We start from the raw sequence: 19,105 nt of genomic DNA, 5'->3' as shown, positions 1-19,105 counted from the left end.
CAAAAAAAATTCGCAGAAAAAGATAAAATTTTTGAAAATTTTAAACCATCTGTAAATTAAGAGATAAAACTAGTATATTTATTTTTTAAAATTATTTTATTTTCTAAGTTAAAACCCCAACAACTGCGCCGTCCGACGTGCAAATGCCAATTTGATCCAAGAACTCGCTTTTGTTAGTTGATGGAAAACTACACACGTGGGAGTCATCCTTGGAAATAAACTTGATTGCATCTAAATGAAATATATATATATATATATATATATATGCATTTAAAGTTTTCATCAGTTTTTTCTTTTCTTTTGGAGAAAATTTGTTCATTATTATTGAGTATTAGATATATATTGCTCGCCCCTAAGCCGAACTGCTAATAGGTTTTTGGGTTAAATGCACTCTGTTCAAGTTTGGTTTTGACCAATGAAAGCGCCAACCTGGTCATCTGACATCGTTATAAAAGAACTGCTGAACTTGACTTTGACTTCCTTATAAAATTATAAACTATACACTGAGAACCGTACTGAAGAAACCCAATGTCAAGTAACAAGCGCACAGAACCATCTACACAACATAAAAACAATCAGAGAAAACAAAATAAAAATATACAACTCTGACTTCCAAGCCACGATGGTAACAGCAACCCACGTCTCCACTCAATAAGAACAAAAATAAGATACCATCAGAACTCGGCCGAGTTGGCGCCCGATCCGTTCCCAAAATCCTTGTACCGCCTTCGAAACGACACCAGCCCGTCCGACACGACGCTGCCGTCCTCGTCCGCCACCACCACCACGCCCTCCTCCTCCTCTCCCTCCTCTCCCCTCATCGCCCTCAGCGTCCGCCTCGCCATCTCCCTCCTGACCTCGCCGGGGCTCCCGGCCTCCGCCACCCTCATCAGCACCTTCTCCGCCCCCGCCGCCCGCGCTAGCCCCCGGAACCTCAGGCTCCCCCGGCTCATCCCGTACAGTGCCGCCACGCAGTACTCCGCCGCCGCCGCCGCCGCCGCCGCTGCCGCTGCCTCCCCCCTCATCAGCCCCACCACCCAGGCCACCGCTCCGGCGTCCATCAGCGCCGCCCGCCCTTCCGCGCTCCCCGCCAGGTTGCACACCACCATTAGCGCCAGCTTTCCCAGAGGCGGCCCGTGAACCCCCGCCGGAACCCCCTGGTCCTCCGCCGCCACAGCTAGCAGCGCGCGCACGGCGCCCGGGGTCCTGGCGATCTTGGATCGGTTCATCCCAGCTAGAGAGAGGTGGTAGAGCGCCATCCCGGCGTCCCGGCGGGCTCGGTGGCTCTCGGAGGAGCGGGAGAAGAGGTGGAGCAGCGGGGGGATGGCACCGAGCACCCCGATTGCCGCCCGGTTCGCGTCTTCCAAGGCCAGGCTAAAGATGGCCCCCGCCGCGTGGTCCCGCGCCTCCGGATGGCCGCCTTTGAGGGCGTCCACCAGCGGCGGCACCACCCCGGACCGGACGATACGGACCTTGTTGGTAGCCTCCAGGGTCAAATTCACCAGCGCCGCCGCAGCGTTGACCTGGACGCCGGGGCGCCGGGAGAGCAGCATCTGCCGGAGCGCCGTCAGGAGCCTCGGAGTACACAGCGCGATCCGCCGCTCCCTGCTCTCCCTGCTGGCCCGGCGAAGCGCGGCCAGCGCCGCCTCCTGTTCGAAATCCTCGGAGTCCATCAGCTTGATCAAAATCTCCTCTTCCAAACAATCAACTTCAGCACCAGCAGTAGGTTTGGCAACATTAGACGCCGGCAAGCTGGGAGCTTGGGGATTCTCCGGTTTCAGGGCTTCCTCCGAACGCACCACCATGATCTCAGAAGAGGAATACGACGAAGAGGAATTACAAGAAGACGAAGACAAAGAAGAATGCGGGGAGAACGAAGCAGAATTCGTCTTGGAGGAGCGCACAGACTGAGGAGGAGTATCCGGAGTCATCATCTCCTTCGTTCCTCCCTCCAAGATCGGAGTCTCCTTCGATCCTCCTTCCAAGATCGGAGCTTTCTCACCATTCGAGACAGCCCCCACCGCCGGTGGAGGCGGCGCCTCCGACATAAGGCGGCGGACGAGGGCACGAGCGGCATCAAGGGAGACGGGGACGGGCGGGGAGAGCCCGGCGCGGTCGCACCAGCGAATGATGGCAGCGCGGAGGGCGACGTTGGGGATGAGGAGGAAAGGGACATCGGGGGAGAGGTCGACGGCGGCGGCGAGGGAGGGAGGGGTGAAGGTGAGGTCCCGGCAAACCTGGATGCAGCTCCGCTCGAAGGTCTGGCCAGAGGGGACGATGACGGGGTCCGCCATGATCGAACGCGAGATGGGGCAGACGAACTCCATGGGCGCCTCCGTCGTTATGGACGACGACGGCGACGTCAACGGCGACCGGTGGAACGAGAGTTTCCACCGAGGCTTCCCGCTTCCCATGCTCTCTCTCACACTCTTCAAACGACGCGCATTTATTCTCCGTTCCCCGCTCTCTTCTTTACCTCAAAAAGAAGCCAGGTGAGCTTGGACCATGGGGAGAGACAAGAGGAGATGTGTGATAGAACTGAAGGGGAGTTCCTCAGGGACAAGATTTCTTCAAACCTTTTCCACCTCCAAGGATGATTAGGAGACGACAACAAACGAGATCACGATCAAAGCTGACGTGGCCAGGTCATGCACCTCAGCAATTAGTTCCCTTGATTTATTATATTTTGAGAAAAATTGATTCCTTATTTAATCGAGCGGTTCTATATAATCATGATTGGTGTTGATTTAGATCATTGGGTTCGGGCATGCGATAGAATGATCTGAAAGCATGTGGACTTTTGTGGTCATCCTTTTGCATAAACCTCCAAGCAGTAATCGCATGACCCCAATCGTGGTTTCACACGGAAAGTTGAATTATTTTTTCATACCAAAGATGCAATCTTTTTTTAAAATACTTGCACAAAGATTGAGACATTCTTGATTTTTTTTGGTGACCCAACTACGAGACAACGACTTCGAAATAAGAACAAATTGCTTGACTTGAGATGAACCACCAATTTAGGAAGTGTGTGTGATTTTGGCCCTCGCCTACAATACTATGTAGATTTTAAGATTTATAGTTCAATCATTTATACTTGCAAATGTTCTCATAGTGGAAATCAAGTTTCCACTTTATACTGTGAAATGTGAAAAAACGATTAGAGATTGGTTGCAGGTGTGCTCATGGTGGAAGCCAGCATTTCTTACTTATCTATAACCCTTGTTATTATTGTATGTTGTTACTTCGGAACTCAAGGTAACTTCTCAAATAAATGCCAAAGAGTTAAGGTGGAGGTTGAAAAACTAAAAAATGATCAGCAGAAGCACTAAAAATGATTCACATCTTACTTTTAATTCTTGGTAGCTAGTAGTTGTGCAAGGCTTTTTTTTAAAAAAAAATAATTTTAATCCTAGTGTGATACTTTTGCTTTTACAATATGACATGATATGATTCCAAATATCTTCTACACATACTTGGAAAGAGTGATCTATTTTATAATCATGGCGACACCTAAAGCAATCATGTCGCTGCTGAAAATTGCATAACCATAACAATTCAGCAAGTTTTGTTTTATTTAAAACTACATTGCACACACTTCATAAACTCATGAGTTTTTTATAGATCAGTTCCTGAAAATTTTCATATCTGTATATTAATCCATTTGTTATCATATTTATATGAAAATCCTTGTAAAGTTCTCCATTTGTATGAATTGGTTTTTCTCCTAGTTTTCATTAATTTTCATTAATCAAACCCTAGTTAAGTCTAACTAGAAATGTGGAAGGATAGAAATGCCCTCAGCTTAACATTTCTTTTTGGGGAGGGGGTGCTCTTAAATAGTGTGATGTGCTATATAATTTCATTTCTTCAACCATGGAAGTTGTTTATCATGGGACTACCAAGAATTGTTTGACTAGCTAGAAACACCACAAAAATAATGATGATGGTTGTTGATTAATGTGCAGACATGAAGATCCAGAGACTATTTTGAGCACTCAAAGAATCCATTAGTCCTAAGCAATTTAAATTGTTCGTATATCTACTAGTAGATGACACAAGTTAGCTTTACAGTAATGTGTTTGACAAATAAAATGATGGTATTAACGTACTATTAATGATGGTATTTTTTTTCTTTTTGGGTGGTGGGGTGAGAGAGAAAAAAAGGATGAAAAGAATAGGCAACCTGCATTCATGCATGAAATAAGAGATGCTAAATAGGTACCAAATGATGGAGAATTATGTCACATCCAATTTTGTGGATCATAGTAAGGATGGTTGATAAGATTATTTTAAGCTTGACTTCTTCAATGACATTCCATATTATTTATTTATGTAAAGTATGTATTTCATAGTGTCTTAAATTGTTTATAATGAATCAAAACAACTTGTTCGAAACAGAGGCCGAAGGGCTAGATGACGAGTTTAGAAGGCTGAAAAATAAATAGATAGAAGGAATTGAGATTATTGGTGCCTCCATGTTCTCATGTGAGCTAATGAATAGAAGGGATTGAGAATGATTTACATCCACTTTTTATTTTTTAAGAAACAGTGAATATTTATCATGAAAATTAGTGCTTCTTAACTTTTAATGCACTAAAACAAACACGATCATTTCACCTTTACATAATGACATGATCTTTGTGATTCATAATATCCATCTATGAGTAATTTTGAAATCTGAAGCAACCACATGCATCATTGTTGACAATAGAATAAACCATTCAACATGTCTTCCATTAATTTAACAATGCATGTAGTCCACAGCTTTTCCTTTTTTTTTTGTTTTAGTGGCGTTGGTGAAACCAATGGGTGGGTCTGATTTTAATTTTTGCAGCTTGGCAATAGAAGCTTCCTACTTGGTGATAATTATTAATTCTAAATGCTTAACTTTCAAACACATGAAATAAAACTTGATCCATCATTATACTTTGCAGGAACAGATAGATCTTTTCACCATTGTCTTCACTGCCCCACCCATTTGCCTTGGTACCTACACTTGGATCTTGATCAAAAAGCACCGACCCGATTAATCATCGTTAGGGATTCATGCTACGATTTCGCTTTTTCAATTATCCAATAACAAGGTATCTTCAGAAAATGTCATTTCCAGTTGTAGGGTAGATATGTCATTAGTTCATATGTTCAACCATGGTATTTGTCTACCATGGGTACATCAAGAATTATTTGACCAATGGAAACAAGAAAGGCCTGCATATGTTTGTCACTTCTCCTTAGGTTATCCATAGTCTAGCTTCATCTGCTGAATTAAAAACTCCAAAATAATCAAATTCCATGATGGCATTCTAATTCCAACTATGGAAAGAGTCCACTACCAGCATCATCTCAAGTATTTGGTACCCAATGCCCCTTGACACCAAATTATTTACGACTTCATTTGAATAGCTTGGCTAACCCAATCCTTTGCTCTTACTGTCCTATGAAGGGCTGCAGATGAATAATTTATGAAGGAACTCCCTTTTCTTTGTTACCTACTAACTTTCTACAATCACTCATTGCTCCACATTCTCCATTATTCAGAAGAAGTAATTCTTCCTATAACTAATCATCGTCGACCGGATCCACTGATATTATGTCAGGCCGGCATATCTTTCTTGCCCTCTTGGCCTCCTCTAAACATGAGAAACGGGTTAGTTTCTTTCCTCTAATGGTCTTAAGCAAATCACAGCTTGGCAAGGCAGCCGAAACTCGATACTTATCACAGCTTAGACTTAAACCACTGCTATGTGTGCTGAAGGATGTCAGTGTTTGCAAATTGCAACACCTTGTCAGATGAGTGGACTGCTATCAAGTAGACCCTTTACTTAACTATAAGCCGGATTTCGAAACATTAGGTCAATTCATCTTTTGTAGTTAAAATGTGTGAACTTTATAGAGATTGTGCGTCGAGGCTAGTTGACTAAATCTTGTTCAACTCAAGCTCTGCCTAACGACATACTAATATTATTTCTTTGAACTTCAAGCGTATCATATAAGCTCTCCCTTTAGTTACCAAAGACTAATTATTGGAGAGCACAGGTTCATGTTCAGATGTCAGATTCTTTTGCTCCCTTTGTTAATGACTTTCCAATGTCTATATAATTGAAAGAGAGAGAGAGAGAGAGAGAGAGAGAGAGAGAGAGAGAGAGAGAGAGAGAGAGAGAGAGAAATGAGGTGTTGTGGATGGTCTCTAAAGGTGCGGGAGAGTGGTGTCTTTTGTTGAGCTGTGTGAAAGGGTCAAGGGCCCCCATCTTAGGCTGTCAATTCCAAGTGCTTTCTCCTTTGCTGTTGGGTCCCAAAGGGGTTGGGAAGCCAGCCAGCCACTAGCAAAAGAGATGTTTTCTGGTGTAAAAAGCCTCCACATTCCTATCCAGGATGTTCCCCTTTTCTTTTGTCTCTGATTGAATTTCTTTTCGCTTTAGCTCTGGACTTTTGTGATGCTTGCTTTCCTTGTATCCTCCTCCTTTTCTTGTACCATAATAATGACGCCTGCTGATAAATCTTCAAAAGTGTGACCTTCTGCATGTGTTTATTACGGTAGGATAATTAAATCTTTTCCCGTAGAGATGTAGTGGAATAATTAAAGTCAAGTGGAGAATATATGAGGCACACGCTTTTGTGCTTGTAATAAGATCAGTAGAAAAGGATCTACTGAATTCCCATCGTCAGAGAAGGATTTGTATTAGGAGAGAGAGATCATTTAGATTGCATGGAGAAATAATCTTTAGTTAGTACGCCAGGTGGTGATGTCCATGCAAAGGTATATTATGTTCTCATTGCTTGTCCCTTCCCCTTTGCTTGCCATTATCCCTGTGGATGAGCTAGAAATGTCGAAACGGCTATCAGAATAGGAATGTCTATTCTGATGGCCAAGTCTATTTGACATTATTTATTTTAATTATCATTTATGAATAAAAATTTAGTTATACTTTAAAGACCAACTGACTTGCATAAAGAAACTGTATTTCAGTACTAAGATTAAGATATAATTAGGAAAATTAATTCAAAGGAGTCATTCATGAAGAGCTCAAATTAAGCTTGGCATTAGTCTTGTTTGTATCCCTATTTCTTGTGCTTGTTGAGGAAGGTGGTGGCTTGATGGAGATGACACCAGAGTTCACACCAGTGAAGCATGGTTATGAGGATTGGTTGCATGGATAGTCTGATATAGTTGTTGGTGAAATAAAGCCAGTGAGACCAGACAACTTTATGACAGAACTGCTTTCCAGATTGGAAATAACACATCTCATGAACATGAGCCTATTGAAGTATTTCTCCAACCTTGTAATGAAAGTGGAATTCTATATTTATAGTACACTTTTCCAATGCATTTCAGAATAACAAGGTACCGATTCCCCTAAGCACTAAGCAGTTTCTTTTAAGAAGCTGCAAACACGAAAGTATTTTTCTCTTGTGCTGGAATCTGCTTTCCTGTTATCTCCACTCTTTGATAAATTTAAGTCGTATACTTTCACAAAAGTTAGATGAGTCTCTGAGCTTTCTTTTCTATGAACATTTTGAAATTCCATAAGTAGTTTTTTTTTTCTTCTTTTTGTTGTTGTTTTATAGTTGCTTTGTCGTTGCCTGAAGTTGGATGGTCAAGCCTCTTGTATTTATGGATTGATGCTTTAGTAAAAGGAAGTATCATTTACTTTGCGAGTTTGGAGCTGTAGGGCGCTAAACTCCCTGGTCACCAGGAATTGGGTACCGGAGATGGGGTCTTTATCATTATGCATGATGTTAATGGTGTTGAAATCACCACTTGTCCCAAAAAACTTAAGCTTAAGCTTATAGGATGAGATAGATTAATTTATACATTTTATATTTTCTTACACTCCTCCTCATATGTGGGCCGGATTTTTCTTTAATAGGTGAGCCCAACATATGAAATTTTTAATAATGGGGTTAAAGAAGTGCGGAGACAGAGTTCCAATTCATGACCTTTGCTCTGATACCATGTTGAATCACCACTTGTTCCAAAAGCTTAAACTTATAGGATGAGGTAGATTTATTATATATTTTATATTTTCTTATAAATGAGTCTACAGAAAAAATGTTTGACTTGACATGGCCCAACCAGCGCAGCTAAATTTTAGATTGCCAAGCTTTTATTTTATTAACAATCAAAAGAATCATAAAGCTGAAATTTTCCTTTCTTGCTTTCATCTCCTCTCCTCTCCCCTTTGTCTAGGCTCGTGCCTCCTCCTCCGTTTTGGGCTTTTCTCTAAGCTTGAATTTGTTCCTTTGGAATTGGGGCTCTTCTCATTTGGGGGAAAAAAAAGAATTATCCACCACAGAACCATAGAAAAAGACCCGGCCGACCCACCCATGGCTTGAAGGCGATACGATAGTGAGTGGAAAGGCTTCTGTTTTCATTTTTGGTTTAGTCCTCTTCTTCCTCTTTAGCTCCAAGTGCAACCTCCTCCTTCATTCTCCTGCCCTTGAAAAGCTTGGTTTTGATGGGACTAAAGTCCTGATCTAATCATATCCAAAACTTGCCTTTGCTCTAGTTCATCTAACATGTCAAAAATCTTTTTATATGGACGAGATCCGGTCCAATTCAATTAACAATTGGGTCGGAAATGCTAGGGGAAAGTTTGAACGAGATCAGGTCCAGATCGCTCCACAAAGTTGGTTAGACCTGTTTGTAACCTACTAATGGAAGTGATTGAAGAACTAAAACATAATACTAGAAGTACTAGTGCTATAGCAGTGTAAAACATTGCATCAAATCAGAGGGAATGAAATAGTCAAGGTCAAGCTGTGAAGCATTTGTTCAATATGACTATTAGTCAAGGTCAAGCTGTGACATATCTCAATCTTCTTTTAGTTCGAAATCGCAAATAATCCATGTTCAATATCCTCTAAGGTGCAAGTTTTGCATCACAAAGAACTGTGTAATAAACTGGCAAAGTATCTATGATAACTCAAAACCTGCTTAACTCAAAATGGCCAATCAGAAAGCATTATTTTAGTATTTTAATCCTATATAAGTACTGGGACTAAATACACTTACGACGGGTGCCTTCCCGTTTAAGCCACGACATTCTTGTCATTTCAAAATTAAAAAAATATGATTAAACAAAAAAATAATATAAACGGAGAGTATTTTGCTATTCGAGCTCGACTCAAGCTTGGTAATAATCGAGTCGAGCTTTGTGCCCCTACTTGAGGGGCATGTTGGTGGATGAGGTCAAAGTTGAGCTATCTGCAAAAATGATAGTTTTGATTCTTTTATTACTTCTTGAATTGAATATCTGAACGCCATACTAGCGAAAACAATTTAGATGGTAAGACTGAAAAAGAGACTGAGCTTCTTTTAAATAAAAATGATATTTAAAAATTAAATTAATAGAATGTGATTATAAAATTTATTATGCAAAATAGGCAGGCATCATGCCATGGAAGCCGGTGGAGCTAATGATATTTAGAAATCGAACTAATAGAATGCAGTTAAGGAAATTTACCATACAAAATAGATAGGTATCATGCCATGTAAGATGGCGGAGCCTGGAAACTGAGATTGACTGGTTTTTCCTTTTTATGCCTCTTGTTAATTTATGAATAAGCTATACTAAGATAAGACTTCTACGTGGATGTCTTCAAGCAGCAAACATAATAAGCATCCATAGCACCCTTCAGAAAAGATACTTTTCTTAATAATGCCGTCATCCTACATTTATACTACAAGTCAGTAGGAAACATCAATTTATTCTATCATTCATGGCGTGCCTTCCTTTTTGTTCTTTTAATCTTTTTCCCTAATTTGGAAATATTTAACCTTATTGCAAATTTTGAAGGAAATGTTATGAAACATAAGATGGAAAAATAACTATGACCAATGCTTAATAGACAAGACCAGAGTAGGCATATGACATTATTATAAGCATTAGAAAAAAACAAGCATCTGAGAAAGATGTTGAACTTCTCAAAAAGACCCATCAACATCAAACAATAATCCCATTCACCTGCTGAGAAATTAACAACCATGACATAAAATTCTATCCATATTTATCTTGACACGCAAGCGATTTCTAATATTTCTTAGCAGACATGGAGCAGGACTAGTCACCTGTGAACCCTATCATGCATGACTCCTACAGAAACTCCTTGACTTATATGCATCTTTATGTTTTTTTCCCTTTTTGGAAAAAAAATATATGAATTGCCACTTCCTGGTTTTGAAGTTGGGGACCTCCATAGTGCATGCCCCAAGGCCCCATTGGCTTTTCCACTCATGCAGTCAAGAGGAGTAATGTGAAATAATGTGAAATAGTTGGTAATTGAGATATTCTTACTGGACTGAGAAGTAAAAGAATAAGATTTTTGTTTGGAACATATACTGAAGGATTGGGATAGGATGGACTAGGCAGGATTCCTACATTTCTAGGACTAACCATCACCTGCAGGGTTGATGGTTTAAAGTTAACATGGATAAAAAGATAGTTGCAGAGGACCAAAGCGGTTTTCATGAATGTTTTTCTGCTTTTCTCATAAATTATAAGGCAGTGACAAAAAAGATGATGACCTTGGCTCAATGTAAGACTGTGTAATTAGTATTTTGTTGGCATATGATTTATACGTAAGCTAGGATTAAATGTTATTGATCTTTGGCTATGTATTTCTCTTATTTTTTTAAAAAAAATATTGTCAGATAGTATCTGATAATAAACTGATTCGAACAACTAAGTATGGAAAAGTTATGTATAAGATGATAAAAATATAAACAAATAAAATGCCACAACCAGAAGAAGATGAAGTCAAGGATAACAGAAAAAGAGAGCAAGAAAGTCTGATGGAAATCTGTCCATAAAATAGAACTCGTGTATGTTAAAGACTATATATGACGCCAAAGTCATTGGGATCTTGCATGAATAAATAAGGGCAGAAAAATTTATTCCAAACCTGGACCTCTGATTGAACTAAAACCACCCTATAACATGTATTGCCAATGTAAGTCACTTTTGCAGAAATGCCTCTGAATAAAATCCTAATCAGGTAAAGCACCCACTGATGACTTATCTTTGACAAAAAAAAGTGTAATTTGAACTGAAGACCTCAGTACCCTTCACCTGGGTGAAGCCACCTTTATAAGTGGGATCTGGTCAACTCCCTGAATGTTAAATAACTATAGCAGTTACAAGGTCCCACTGAGTCATAATAATTCTTTGAAAAAAAATAAACGCTTTATGAATTCGTAGAAGCGAATGGAAGATCATCCCATCTCCTTGGAGGGTTGATGAGTTCTAGCACAAATACCTATCTGTATAGTATACTGTATATGAGCAGGAAAAAGAAGCCTTGTTCAACGAAGGAGCTAGCATAGTAAGATAGTATTGGGAGTGGGAGCGATTGGATAGGCCACTGCTCCTGCAATCTTATTTTTTTTTGGTAAACTGTAAGTGTGTATTCTATGATATGTGAAGCTCCTTCATCGGCCGCACCGCCCTTCGGTCAACTCGAAGAACAAGTCGGGAAAGACATTGATGAATGCTCACTGAATGCTTATAGGTTAAAGGGAAGCACTAGACTCACTCCATGGGAATTAACTAGCCTAAGTGTTTTTGAAAAGATATCAATGCCACAAGTAATTGTTGAATTAAATCAAATAATTTAAAATTTGAAAACCAAAATTGGTTAACGGCCAAGTGGCAAGCATCCGTGCACAAGCAAGGGAGCAAACATGGAAGAATTTCTAATGAAAGCAAACCATGACAAGTATTATGTATCCAGCGCAGGAGCAAACATGGAAAGGCCCCTCGAAGAAGGAAGGAAGCATGAACGGCCAAGATGCAATAAGCCGAAGAATCAAAGGAGCACAAGAAGACACGTCATCAATCCGCGGGAGGGGAATCTTCTTCTTTTGACGTGCCTGAGCCTATATAAAGGGCTCTAGGGATCATTTCAAAGGACAATCAAAATTTTCTCTTCTCCCTATTCCAAGAGTCTAGATAAAAAAAGGCTCTAGGGATCATTGGGGAGAAAAGAAATAAAGAAAATTTTTCTTCTCCTCATAATTTTTCTAAATTTCTTTTGAGCTATCTGCAAGCGTGAACGTGCTCTTCTTTCTTCCCTTGAGGCGCACTGACGGGGAAGACGTGGTTCTGTATTGGGTCGTCGTATCTCTAGGAGATCTGTGCCAGCAGACCCGTGCGTGGGGGGCATAAACTTTCTTGGGACAGCGCATCAGCGTGCTTCGATCCACAGGCCATCTTCTCTCTCTTTCTTCATTTTATTATTATATTGTCAAGTTAGTTATTTGCTAGTTTATTCTTCTTATTTATTGTTTTTGAATATTAGAAATATTTAATTATATTTGTGCATCTAGGCTAACAATCCAGAAAAGTTTATGTACGGTTAGCACTAGAATTTAGATTGCAATATTTATTAAATATTTTGCTGCATAATTATAAATTGTTCTATTTTAGCTGTTACACATTTATGCGAGCTTTACTTTAATACTTAATTTTTCAAGCAAAATATTAGATTGCTTAACCTCCAAGAGGTTTATTAATACCTCCATTTGGACTCCTTATGGAGTAATTTTCAGATTCCATTCAAACGGAAATTCGGAAATTGGTTAATTCATAGGAGCTAGCTTAATATTGCATTTAGGATAAAATTGAACGATATCTAGTGAAATTATCTATTGAATAACGGTGTCTAAGACAAGCTTGTCAAAAAGGCATACGTGCCTAAGAAAAGCTGGTACTTAAGTGAGCCAAGTGCTCCACCACCGATCTGGAGCTGATCTGGCTGTTATTCTTTGAATTTTTCAATTAGACATCTAAAGTTCAATTTAAATATCAGTGCAATAATTTGACATAAACCTTCTCATTTCCACAGGTGTCAAAATTGTGTTAAGCTACAAACTAATGGCTTCCCACGCATCTGAAAATCTTAGTGCTAAACCTGAAAAATTTGATGGTCAAAACTTTAGAAGGTGGCAGAATCAAATGCGGTTCTGGCTCACCACCTTAGGCTTGATCTCCGCCATTGGTGGGTCTAATCCATCTGCTTCACGACCTTCTACTCGCAACAACCCATGGTGTCTCTTTCATCGGAAAAGGTTTTCTTTGTGATGGATTGTTTAAACTCAATGTAATTATTCCATCTATGAATGAAAATTCTATTGTTCTTCATATTGACTCTCCTGTTGTCTGGCATAGTAGGCTGGGACATGTAAACTATAGTTCAATTAAAAGATTAATGCACTTGAATTTAATCCCAAAATCAGAAATTAAGAATAATGATAAATGTGAGATATGTGTAGAGGCCAAATTACCTAAAAAACCCTTTCACTCTGTAAGTAGAGATTCTGATCTCCTTGAACTCATACATAGTGATGTATGTGACTCAGGGAGAACCTCAAGGGGTGGAAACAAATATTTTGTAACTTTCATAGATGACCTTTCTAGATACTGTCACCTCTATCTTATCAAAGCTAAAAATGAGGTCTTAAATAAATTCAAAGTCTATAAAGCAGAGGCTGAAAACCAACTAGATAAAAAGATTAAAATCTTAAGGTCTGATAGAGGAGGTGAATATACCTCTTTTGAGCTGACCCAGTTCTGTGAAGAACATGGGATAATTCATGAAGTGACAGCTCCTTATTCACCCCAATCTAATGGAGTAGCTGAGAGAAAGAATAGAACCTTAATGGATATGGTTAACTCTATGTTAATTAGTTCAGGTGCACCAGAAAATCTTTGGGGGGAAGCACTAGTAACTGCATCTTATATCTTGAATAGAATTCCATTCAAACATAATGATAAAACTCCATATGAAATCTGGAAACATAGAAAACCTAACTTAAAATATTTAAAAGTGTGGGGGTGCTTAGCTAAAGTAAAAATTTCAGAAAATAAAAGAAAGAAAATTGGACCCAAAACAATAGATGCAATATTTATAGGATATGCAATTGAGAGTAATGCTAATAGATTTTTAGTGTTTAACTCTCAAATAAATGAAATTAATAACAACACTATAATGGAAGCAAGAGATGCAATCTACTTTGAAAGTATATTTCCTTTTAAAACAAGGATAAATGATCAAATAAATACCAATAATAACTTAGGGACTAGTTCTAGCAGAACCAGATTTAGAGAAGAAGAAGAAGAAACTGAACCTAGAAGAAGTAAAAGAACTAGAGTTGAAAAGAACTTTGGAGAAGACTACTACACATTCCTAATAGAAGACTCTCCTACTTCTTTAGAGGATGCCTTGAAATCTCTAGATGCCCCCTTCTGGAAAGAAGCAATAGATAATGAAATGCAATCTATAATCCAAAACCATACTTGGGAATTGGCAGACCTACCCCCAGGAAGTAAACCCATAGGGTGTAAATGGATCTTTAAGAAGAAACTTAGGCCAGATGGAACTGTAGACAAATATAAGGCTAGGTTAGTAGCCAAAGGTTTTACTCAAAAATCTGGGATTGACTTCTTTGATGTTTATGCCCCTGTAGCTAGAATCACTACTATTAAGATTCTTGTTGCCGTGGCTTCCATTCATAAGCTGGTTATACATCAAATGGATATTAAAACTGCTTTCTTGAATGGGGACCTAGATGAAGAGATCTACATGAACCAACCCGAAGGTTTCATTGTCCCAGGTCAAGAGAAAAAGGTATGTAGGTTGATTAGATCTCTTTATGGTCTAAAACAAGCCCCCAAACAATGGCACCTTAAATTTGATGAAATAATTCTAACTAATGGATTTAAAATTAATAACACAGATGAATGTGTATATTATAAAAAGAAGAATAACAAAATTATAATTTTATGTTTATATGTAGATGATATCCTAATTTTTGGATCAGACTTAGAAATTATTAATGAAGTAAAACAATTTTTATCTCTAAAATTTGACATGAAAGATTTAGGACAAGCAGACCTAATCCTTAATACTAAAATCATAAGGAATGAAAATGGAATAACTTTGTCCCAAAGCCACTATGTGGAGAAAATTCTTAAAAAGTTTCACTACTCTGATTGTCATCCTGTATCTACTCCCTATAATCCATCTCTTCATCTAAAGAAAAACTTAGGTGATCCAGTCAATCAAAGCTTGTATGCCCAGATCATTGGTTCTTTAGGATTTCTTGCAAATTATACCAGACCTGATATTGCATACTCTATGAACCGACTAAGTAGATATACTCACAATCCTAATAATGATCATTGGACTGCTCTAGAAAGAATTCTCAGGTACCTTAAGGGTACCATATTTCTAGGATTACACTATTGTGGTTATCCTGCTGTTCTGGAAGGCTATAGTGATGCCAACTGGATCAGTGATACAGTTGACACCAAATCCACCACTGGTTTTGTCTTTCTTTTAGGAGGTGCAGCTGTATCATGGAAGTCTACCAAACAAACTGTAGTGGCTAGGAGCACCATGGAATCTGAAATGATTGCCCTAAATACCCCTAGCATTGAAGCCGAGTGGCTTAGAGATCTACTGATAGATTTGCCTATTGAGACTTCACCATTACCTTCTATATCTATTCATTGTGACTGCAGATCTGCTATAGATAAATGCAATCAAGAAAATGCAAATGTGAAAATGAATAGGCACTTGAAAGTGCGCCATAAATCATTGAGATACAAATTAAAGAATAACTTGATTGCACTAAATTTTGTAAGATCCGAAAGAAATCTAGCTGATCAGCTTACCAAAGGATTGTCTAGAACAGTGGTTCTAGAGTTGTCGAGGGGGATGGGGCTAAGCCCATAAGTAAAGTCACCACGGTGGTAACCCAACCTGAAAAGGTTCAATGGGTAGAAACAAGCTAGATAGGTGACTAATGAGGAGCACTATTTGTTTTTCCCATCCCTAGGGCAACAGTGCTCATAAAAAGCAAGGGTTAGGTTGAGTTTTTACTCTTAATGAATCCGAGACCCATGAGGCAGGGTACCTACTTGCTCGTACCCTTTTTCAGGATTCATCTATATGCGTGTAGTCGTGAGGCCGCGACTGTGGGAAGTGGGCTGTTCCCTAATAACACACATGAAGAGATACCTGCGCATGGCCGTAAAGCGCAAACCCGCTTCGAGCATGTTCACGCTATATTATGTGTGCTGTTGATGAAATCTGAGCCATGGACCAAGGTTCAAGGCATAGTCCACCTTGGCTCCACAGAGGTAATCAATTGTCACTAAGTGAAGGTTCAAACCGAAAGGTACCTACACCTATTACATAATATAAGATACTCAGCATTTTATTTTGATTTTTTTTAAAATTTTATTTTGATTTTAAATTTTTTAAATATATAATTTATGTGGGGGATTGTTGAATTAAATCAAATAATTTAAAATTTGAAAACTAAAATTGGTTAACGGCCAAGTGGCAAGCATCCGTGCACAAGCAAGGGAGCAAACATGGAAGAATTTCTAATGAAAGCAAACCATGACAAGTGTCATGTATCCAGCGCAGGAGCAAACATGGAAAGGCCCCTCGAAGAAGGAAGGAAGCATGAACGGCCAAGATGCAATAAGCCGAAGAATCAAAGGAGCACAAGAAGACACGTCATCAATCCGCGGGAAGGGAATCTTCTTCTTTTGACGTGCCTGAGCCTATATAAAGGGCTCTAGGGATCATTTCAAAGGACAATCAAAATTTTCTCTTCTCCCTATTCCAAGAGTCTAGATAAAAAAAGGCTCTAGGGATCATTGGGGAGAAAAGAAATAAAGAAAATTTTTCTTCTCCTCATAATTTTTCTAAATTTCTTTTGAGCTATCTGCAAGCGTGAACGTGCTCTTCTTTCTTCCCTTGAGGCGCACTGACGGGGAAGACGTGGTTATGTATTGGGTCGTCGTATCTCTAGGAGATCTGTGCCAGCAGACCCGTGCGTGGGGGGCATAAACTTTTCTGGGACAGCGCATCAGCGTGCTTCGATCCACAGGCCATCTTCTCTCTCTTTCTTCATTTTATTATTATATTGTCAGGTTAGTTATTTGCTAGTTTATTCTTCTTATTTATTGTTTTTAAATATTAGAAATATTTAATTATATTTGTGCATCTAGGCTAACAGTAATCACTCTCACCATGCCAAGTGTCCATCCTGTTCATGTTGAAGATGCTCCATGAATTGCTAAGCACCCACTTAGAACTCTAAGTTCAGATTCTCTTGAGTAGCTCAAGGTCCAGTCCAAGCATATCATATTATGGCAATTAATCCCAGTAAGAATACAGAAAAGGAAACACAATATCTCATTATTGACTCATATCATCGATCTCATGTATTAAATCATGGTTATGTCACTTTAGCATATCTGTGCAATTGCATATCTAACATAATAATATGCTGATTGATATATCAAAATTCCTTTTTTTTAAAAAAAATAAAAGATCTTGAGTTTTCTTAAGCAGTGTTTTTTTTTTTATTCAGTGCTCTCTTCTTTGTTAATTCTTGTCTTTCCTTTTTTTTTCTTCTTGTACAGCTTTCTTTAATGTTTTCTTTTAATGGCTTGGACTGAAATTTGTCGGTCCAATTTGAAGACAAATCTGGTTCAGGTCGAAAGCTTGCCCAACCAACTTAATCTAGACGTCTATGGTATAGCTTCTGACTAACACCAATCCAAGACTATGATATATTAAATAATTTCAAAGTAGATATAATTCTCTTTTTTTTTCTTTTTTTTTTGGAGAGGAGAGAAAAAGGAAGATGGGTGATGCCCACCATAACTTATTGAGATTATGACTTGTAGTCGAGGCAAGATTTTAATCATGTCTGACCTTTGCATCAACGCCCCTGCTAAACCTAATATAACCTATAATGTAAAGCTTAAACCCTACTTAAATCAACCCATTCCAATCTAATTTGATCTTACCGAAAATGAATTTAGATTAAAAACTTTTAGTCATGTTAGCTTCGAGTTTAGTCGTTCATGTAGGTGTTCATCATCCACTTGAATTGGGTATTTGCTAGTCATGTTGCATCCGAGTTGGCTCTCAGCTTAACCCAATAGCCCAACCCATCCTCACCCCTTTGGATGCTTAGCTACTTTTGTTATAGCATACACTGCATGCTCTTTAATAAGGTCCACTCTACATGGTATCAAGATAGTGAAAATCTAGAAAGGAGCACTTCCATGAAGTAGAAATGAATAATATCGATGTGCAAAGGAATATATCGGAGTTTTAACTTTTAGAAAATAGAAGAAAATTCAGAGATCAATGGTATCATCTAGCTTATGACGATTTATCTTTTTTATAAAGAAAAATACATACAACTCAGAAAGTGCTATATCTTAAATGCGTGCCAACAATTGCAGTTGCAATATATGTCTAAACCAACATCAGGACAAATGCATGTGATGCTTTAATTTTTTGAGATATTTACATCTTAAATGCGTGCCAACAATTGCAGTTGCAATATATGTCTAAACCAACATCAAGACAAATGCATGTGATGCTTTAATTTTTTTGGAAGATGGTCGTCCATTGAGGAGTTTCTGCACTTTTTGGAGGCCTCAGTGTTAGGGTCTGGGTCGGAGGAGCGAGAGACTCGTGCTGCCTACCTGGCCTACCATTTTTGGTTGGACAGGAACGCCCGAGTCTTTGAGAGCACCAGCTCGTCCCCGAGGGTGGTGGTGGCCAGAGCAGTTTTGCATGCGGAGGAGTTCATTAGCACCGTTGAGATTTCACCTACCAGAATGGCCAGGGACATTTGGGCCCCCTTCTGCTCTTGTAGCGTCCAGATATGTTTTTGTATCTTGGGTGCCCCTACTCTCTGGCTTTCTGAAAATGAACTTCAATGGTAGTGGCCGATGATGGAAGAGACGGAGGCGTAGGCTTCGTCATCAGAGATCATGAGTACAGACTACCGGCGGCGGGGGGTCAGCAGATCTTCGATTCCTTGGTGGTCTGTGCTGAGCTCAGAGCCGCTTGGGAGGACATTTTCTATACCCGATGGATACTAGGTGCAGACCGGCTCATCCTCGAGGGTGACTCGACATAGTGATTGATTGGATCCGGGGTCGGAGTTTTGCAGGCGAGAGCAGGCCGCTACTACTTGACATTTACGGACTTGCAGGAGTGTGGTGCCCATCAAACCGCACTCATCTATAGGAAGGCGAATGGTGCAGCTGATTGAGTTGCT

The 19,105-nt window shown here is 39.5% G+C and overlaps 1 protein-coding gene across 1 annotated transcript; it reads right to left on the bottom strand.

The window, feature by feature from the left end:
* Positions 1–449: 449 nt before the first annotated feature.
* On the bottom strand, positions 450–2,629 carry LOC103710017 (U-box domain-containing protein 41-like). The gene has a single exon (XM_008795588.4). It carries the CDS (start codon positions 2,412–2,414, stop codon positions 675–677), a length of 1,740 nt encoding a protein of 579 aa, XP_008793810.2. The 5' UTR covers positions 2,415–2,629; the 3' UTR covers positions 450–674.
* Between the last annotated feature and the right edge of the window lie 16,476 nt (positions 2,630–19,105).

Source organism: Phoenix dactylifera, chromosome 7, assembly GCF_009389715.1.
Source record: "Phoenix dactylifera cultivar Barhee BC4 chromosome 7, palm_55x_up_171113_PBpolish2nd_filt_p, whole genome shotgun sequence".
In the NCBI taxonomy this organism is placed as follows: domain Eukaryota; kingdom Viridiplantae; phylum Streptophyta; class Magnoliopsida; order Arecales; family Arecaceae; genus Phoenix; species Phoenix dactylifera.
This window is presented reverse-complemented; position numbering and strand designations above follow the sequence as displayed.

What these genes read in the sequence shown, in the direction of transcription:
- LOC103710017 (XM_008795588.4), bottom strand. Translation starts at nt 2,414, where the DNA reads ATGGGAAGCGGGAAGCCTCGGTGGAAACTCTCGTTCCACCGGTCGCCG.